This window comes from Onychostruthus taczanowskii, unplaced genomic scaffold, assembly GCF_017590055.1.
Source record: "Onychostruthus taczanowskii isolate IOZ18803 unplaced genomic scaffold, ASM1759005v1 scaffold22, whole genome shotgun sequence".
In the NCBI taxonomy this organism is placed as follows: Eukaryota; Metazoa; Chordata; class Aves; order Passeriformes; family Passeridae; genus Onychostruthus; species Onychostruthus taczanowskii.
The window spans coordinates 8,277,084-8,284,171 of record NW_024499462.1 but is presented as its reverse complement, the minus strand read 5'-3'; the positions used below and the strand labels follow the sequence as shown (position 1 = coordinate 8,284,171).

Genomic DNA, 7,088 nt, shown 5'->3' with positions numbered 1-7,088 from the left:
CCCTAGAGAGTTTCCAACAGATCAGAAATGCTTATGGGAACTTCCAGAGCTCCTGCATTTCCAAGATGTAATTTTGTTTTCTTTTTCCAAGGCTTATAGCCCTGAGAAAGGAGTGGCACTGGGGCAGAAAAGCTGGATCTTGTTCACAGCTCTATGCTTCTGTTCTCTGTGTGACCTTGCAGAAGTGGCTTTTTCAAGCAGGGCATGAAAAAGGGCAGTGGTTGCAAGCAGAGGTGCTGGGGTGTTGAAATCCAACAGATTTCAACAGGTTTCCTTGCCACAGGAAACCCTGCAGTCTGCTGCAGCTGGCAAACATTCCTGTGCTCTGCTGCTCAAAGAATAAATACAGGGGGAAAATGAAATGCAGCTCTGATGACACAATAGGTTTTTATACAGTGGAACCATTAAACATTTCCATTGAGAGAACAAAAATATTGTGTAGCACAGACACCATCAGATCCATAAAATACTGCTACAGGAAGAGCATAAGAAGTGGCAGGATATTGTTGGCTTAGTGTTGCTCTTGCCTTTGTTGGAAGAAATTTAAATATTTTGTACTACGGCTTTTCAAGTCAGAAGGTAACCAGTTGGCTCACTGTGACCATGCTGCCTTCCACACCTCATTCAGCTTGTGGTTTGATACATTTGCAAGGGAAAAATAACTATGGAAAAAGTTAATCATGGTTGAAGCAATTTCTTCTTTTATTAATGCAAGCACATCCAGTCAAACACAGAATATCCTGCTTTATGGTACAGCTTTATATTTAGCATTTCAGCTCAGAATAGCAAAACACGGTATTTAAGGAATGTATCAAACTTAGGGAGGAAAATCAAGGGGAACCAATGTAGATACTGCATGGATTTCAAGTGTATACTTGGACTGATTGACCGGCGAAGTGCACATCCATGTGAAAGCTCTTTCATACATTTACAGAAAGTGTTCTAAAATTGAATTTCAAATATATATTTTTTTTTTCTTAAATTTTAAGCATCCCTTTTAAACTTCAATTACATAAACAAAGCTGATATACAATCCCTCGTATAGTGTCTGACAATGTTACTAGCTAGAACATCTCTGAAAGTGCAAAACACTGTAATAATACAGTATAAATATTCTTACTGGAATCCAGGGCTGAAGGCCAGTACTTCAGCACAGGAAAAATAGCAGCAGGTCATAAGAATTATCCCTTCCCCTTTCCTGGGCTGTTCTTGTTAACAGTTAGTATTCTACTTCTTCTTTCCTCGTGGTGTAACTTGCTTTTGTTTCTCTTTGATGCCAATGCTATGGGAATAGCAAAATGTTGATTTGTTTCCCTTCCTTACATCAACTTGCTCCTCTAATTTTAAGTATTTGTCAAGGGGGAAGTGAAAGAGGGAAAGCATTTTAATTTTTCACCGTGCTCCAGGGCCAATAAAGTAAATTTCTGCTAAGTGCTTGCAGATGCTGCATCAAGCAGTGGCACTGCCCTTGGCTGTGGGCACTCGGGCAGGGAGAGTCTGCTGGGCTGGAATAAACCATACCCTCAGTCCTGCGAGTCTTGCCCCTTCTTCAACAGGAGGCAGAGTAAGATAAACACCATCTACCTAGAGCTGGCCATCTTTAAAGAAGTCCTTGCAGAGGTTCTCTGCAAGGCTCTGTTAGGGAGGCTGTGACCACTGCCAGCTTCAGAGGGACTGTTTTGGTTGTTTGTTTGTTTGTTTGTTCTTTTAAATGAACAAAAGAGAAAAAACAAACCAGTCTAATTATCTGGCTCAAGTTATTATCTTATATTCAGCCCTCAAGCCTTCAGAGGAAAAATTACTGGAAAAGAAAAGTAGGCAGTTGTGGGTAATAATTTGTTCATTAGACAAAATAGTTTTTAATCTGAGCCTGTTTGTTTTTCTTTCTTAACTCAGAGATCAGTTGACAAAAGTCCTAACTATATTTCTCCCTGGAAATAAATACCTTGAACTTAACAGAAGCTCTTCAGGTACTTAAGATAGTCAAATTAGGTGTAAGCTCAGTACTAAAAGGAGAAATAAGAAATGGCAAGCAGTGGGTTTGCAGATCACCTCTGATTTCAGTACTGACCTGTTCAAAGGTTTGACTAATTTCTTAGAGTGTTTGCCCTTAGATTTCAGTGGGTGCTGTCCCAGACAGTTAATCATGGCTTGCAAAAGACTAGAAAAACTTACATTCAAGGTTGGTCTTTGTTTTAATTGTCTGTAAGTGCAGACTGGACTTTTCCAAGGAACCAATGGATTTAAATGACCAATTCACAGCGATGAACTCTTCTTAAGCTTTTTGGAAACTTTAACCTTACCTTCAAATTGGACATCTGAGTTTACTTCTCCTTCTTCCCTGGCCCATGCTGATTTTTTTTTTTTCCAAACACTCTTTCTAGAAAAGTATATTAGGCCTGTTTTGCAGAGATTATAATCTAGGTTAGACATTCTTCTCTTCAAACATAACAAAAAAAAAAATTCCCTGATTTTTCAAAAGGAAAACACAAACTATTCTGACAGCCAGAATGTAAAGGATAGTTCCCAGAAGTATTAAAACTTAGACATGTGTGCATCCCCACGTGTGCACACACACATACTCACACACAAACGCACAGACCCCAGCAGTTACCCCCTCTCATCTCTTTACATCATGTAACAAAAATAGGTTTGCTGCACCATCAGTGTTACAGGCAGGTATACTCTACTTCATGTGCCATAATTCTCCGCTTTATGTAAAAAGTACATTGTAGCTGGTTTCGAGACATCCATATTTTTATTTCCCTTACTTCCAGCCCGGTCAGAAGGTACAACTACACAAGCTCAGTACCTTGTAAGGCACTATTTGCTGATGGAGGAGAGGAACAAACACTTGTGAACAAATCTGTGAACAGTTCTGCTGATTTGAAGGAGGCCCTTCGTTTCAAAGCAAGGGAGACTTACTGAGTGTTCTGTAGGATACTGGTCCAAGGGGGTGTTTAACCTGAACACTGGCTTCAGTTAGGATGTGTGTTTTAATTTGTATTTGTTTTGGTGGAAGTAATAAAAAATAAAAATTTGGATGCTGATAGAATAAGATACCATCTCCCATGATACATTTCATCTCTGAGAACAGGGCCCTGCCCTTATATTTAAAATAAAAAACCAAAACCCTTCAGTAAGTGCCTTAAGGTTGACATGTGAAATATTTACCACATTTTATTTCATAAAAGTTACTGTATGTACAAAACAGACCTCATCCAGTGAGGTCTTTCTTAGCTCAGTCCAAGTCTTTCATTCAGGTTGTAAAAACATGTCCATTAGATGTGCTTTGAAGTCTGCAAATCTGATCCATATTTCTCAGGCTCTATTAAGCAGAGTTGTCCTAAAAGATGAAAGAATAAAAAAATAAAATTATCTTTTCTATCACAACAAAAAGGTTTTCATTTTTGACAACAGATCTATCTGGCATCACTAGCTGACAGCCTCTCTTCAAAGGATAGATTTTCAACTGGAAGAAATCTGTGCATTTCAATGGAGATGCTGACGTTAAATGAGATGAAAATTTAACTTGCATAATGTTACCTCAGGCCCCTAGGATCAGCTCAGGCTTGTAACACGTTCTGTGTCTGTCTAAACTACTGCAGGCTGGGCAGTGCTGGGGTTAATGCAAGGTGCATTCCATGGGGCTGTAAGTGAAAAGCTCACATGGACATCCTAGGAAATGTTGGGATCAGTGGGAAACTGGGTCTTGTCTGGGACAATGTAGTCCTAGAGTGCCTCAGCAGAGCTCAGGGCATGCAGGCTGTGTTCAGCCCCTGTCTGGTACAGGTATGTTAGATCTTCATGTTCAGCACAATTCACAAACCTCTCTGCCTCGATTCAGTGTTGGAAAAATTCTGATTAATTGATCTCATCATGTACATGGGAGTGGTGCTTCCCATTCTCAGAAGGATGAGGAGTCTTTGAGAGTTTATCCCTAAGGGTAGGCTGACAATTACCATATTCCTAGAAATTTTCATCCTTTTATATGATTTTTAAGAGCATGGCTGTGATGAGAGCACTTTCTTAGTATCTCTGTAGGTTTATTCCCCTGAGAAAATCATGTCTGAGCACTGCTACAAATGCAGATTATTTTACTGTATTTGATAGCCTAAATAAAGGATATTCTCTTTCACAGCCCCAGCAGTGATCTTGCAACCTCAACAGATCTGGCTGGAAAAGCTGTATGAAAATCCAACCCCACTGAAATTGTTTCAGATTTAAATTCTGAGGGAAAAAGAACTGTATTATGGTTTTAAGCTGGGTATGTGAATAGGACAGAAGAAGCTGATAGTTACATGCCTCTGTGTGTCTGCAGAAAAACTCATGTTCTGAGGAAGCTTCATACCTGAGTGTTTTCCAGCTGTCTTTTTCCATGTGGTTTTCTGGACCTTCACTTTCAAAGGATGCAATGAACAGAGCTGGTAAAAAAAAAAAAAAAGTAACAATCAGATACATGAGTTCTTTACCTGAGGGAAAAAAATCTAAGGGTTACAATATAGCAGATGCAACTTGGCAGTGTTCATTGTGAAATTTGTTACCATCAGAAGCCAACAGGAAAGTGATAACACTTAGAAAATTACTAATAAAATATGATTTTGCATGTATATATTTTTCATCTGCATGTTTTGTATTTTAACAGGTAGAAAGACTCACTATAATGTTCAACAAAGGTTTTACCTTCTTCACTATAAATAGGTGCTGTGAGTAGATAGGTCTGGATTTTCTTGTCTTTTTCAAAAGGACACTCAACCTGCTTCCATGTCAGGAAATCATGAATCTGTCTTGAAATTTCCCAGAACTTCTGCATGAAGTAATTAAAAGAGTATTATTAAAATAGTATTTGTTTTCTTTGAAATATTAGTTTGTTTCTATTTCAGAGCCTCTCAGTCTTATTCTTTATGCTGGTTTTCTTATTGTCCCTTGCTCAGACTTACATGGAATTGGTCACAGCACCAGCCTGACAGAGTGCAAGAAGCATGTGGACAATGCTCTCAGGCACATGGAGTGACTCTTGGGGTGCTGCTGTGCAGGGATGGGAGCTGGGCTTGGTGATCCCTGTGGGTCCCTTCCAACTCTGCATAATCTGTGATTCCTCACTATCCTATCTTCTTATGGCTCCCCTCATTTCCCCCTCTTGCTGCTAGTTCCTCATCTGCCAGCCTCAAGTTTAGGACACTGTATCTCAGCCCACCATCTGATCTTTTACCTTCAATTTTTTTCATCATCAACCTTTCCTTCCTATATAATAGTGCCTGGTTTCTATGTTGAGTGTCTAAATTCCTGTGACTGCAACTGGACAGTAAATAGTTTATTTGCTTTAATTTTTACATTTCCAAACTTCATTTTAAATGACATGTGACATATCTGATCTTTTCATAAAGCACTCTTTAAATCTGGGAAATCACAGCAACATATAGAAACATTTAGCTATCCTTTCCTTCCTAGGATTTTAAGAAATCTGTAATTGCTCAGGGCTTGCCCTGTATCTTCTGTGTGCCCCCCTCCACTTACACAGCCTTAATGATGACAATAAAATTTTGTCAAGAAGTACTTTTGCCAGACTGTGGTCACTTGAACATGCATGTTTATTAATTGGGGAGAGAACCCAGAAGCTGTAGAACCTCCCTTGCAGACCTGATAAACACCTTTACAGCCAGCCAAACCAATGAGGTGAAATCAGCTGGGGCTGATGACTCAGGCTGAAGTGACCTATTAAATTTGATCAGACATGATTGCTTGCTGCCACAGAAAAGCAACTGCTGGCTTTCCCAGGATTTGATTCAAACCAACTCCCCTGGATATGACAGCACGTGGGCACTGAGGGAATGGGGATGTAACGAATGTAAGGAAGCAAACGCTTGCAGTGCAGCAGGTTTCAGCGGCAGGGCAGCCAGGGCAGCAGCAGAGCCCCACCTTGAAGTTGATCTGCCCGTTGGGCAGGCGGTTGGTGTGGATCTTGTGCAGGAAGTAGATGTCCTTGATGAAGAGGTTGAAGACGGGGATGACGATCTTCTCGCGGCTGCTGTTGGCGCTCTGCGAGCGCTGCGCCGCTCCCTGCAGCGCCGTGCGGTAGTTGCAGAAGTTGCTGGAAGGGTCCATGTGGTGCTGTTTTATAGAGGGGGGAAAGGCACATAAGTAATACATGTTTCTAAAAATTAAAAGCTTTGCTCTAACCATCAGTTTATTCTTTGTAACTTCATTTGGTCCATTTTTGAATTTTCAAGGTAGAGTACCTTTATACTGATCAGGTCTGGGTGCAGGTTTTTCTAACTTCTACCTTGCTTGAAAGGAGGGCTCTGTACTGGCTTTTCATCTATTCCATCAACAAAGCAGATCAAAAGAAAATCATACGTGACTCTCTGGGACGGAAAAAACAAAATTCTTCTTCGTTGTCACCTCTGTTTCTGATGATGGTTTCATTAGGTTTTGTTTCCACGCAGGTCTCCACTAGGTGGAGTCCTCTAATTAGTTTTAAGGGCAGCACTCACTGGAGTGTAAACTACCTTGACGTGAAATTGGCAAAAATACACTAGCAAGAAATAATCTAGAGAGAGCTGGCAGCCACTTTTCTTTGCAGACAAGTAGAGAGTTTGAAATGGAGGAAACACTCTCATGCTGTTTATGTGCTGGTGACCACTGACAGAGGTGCCTGCTCTCTGACAGAGGTTTGGATGAAATCTCCAGCAGATGCTTGGATGAAACTATTTGGTGGATTTCTATATGACGTCAAAACTTTATACATACCTCTAAAACATCAAATTTGGCTGTTTTGACCTTGGACCAGGTTTTCTTTAACCGTGCCACAGGGCTCAAGTTCATGCCAGCTGAATGCAGGGAGAGAGGAGACAGAGAGACAAATGAGTTGAAAAAATACAGGGCTAATGTAACTGGGCTAATGTATCAACAGCACACGTTCTGGGAGGTGTCTCAGCCTGACAAGCAGAAGCTGCAGCTAAAGCTCACCCACCCACACATGAATCTGTCACTGGCAGACACTGGCCCAGGGGAAGTGTGCCTGCTGATGTGGTCGGCCAATTCAGGGCAAGTGTGAGCACAGTGTTGCCAGTCAGGTTGTAAAATGG

The 7,088-nt window shown here is 40.8% G+C and overlaps 1 protein-coding gene across 4 annotated transcripts in view; it reads right to left on the bottom strand.

Annotated features, from left to right (window-relative positions):
* Positions 1-681: 681 nt before the first annotated feature.
* RASGEF1A (RasGEF domain family member 1A) overlaps positions 682-7,088 on the bottom strand; it is a 149,605-nt gene continuing 143,198 nt past the window's right edge. For all 4 annotated transcript variants that reach the window (XM_041405015.1, XM_041405012.1, XM_041405013.1 and 1 more), the window contains 5 exons: positions 6,751-6,830; positions 5,920-6,111; positions 4,684-4,807; positions 4,352-4,424; positions 682-3,346 (listed from right to left, as the gene is read on the bottom strand). In XM_041405015.1, coding sequence (XP_041260949.1) covers positions 3,322-3,346; positions 4,352-4,424; positions 4,684-4,807; positions 5,920-6,111; positions 6,751-6,830 — 494 coding nt within the window. In that variant the 3' untranslated portion in view covers positions 682-3,321. The remainder of the gene's footprint in view (positions 3,347-4,351; positions 4,425-4,683; positions 4,808-5,919; positions 6,112-6,750; positions 6,831-7,088) is intronic.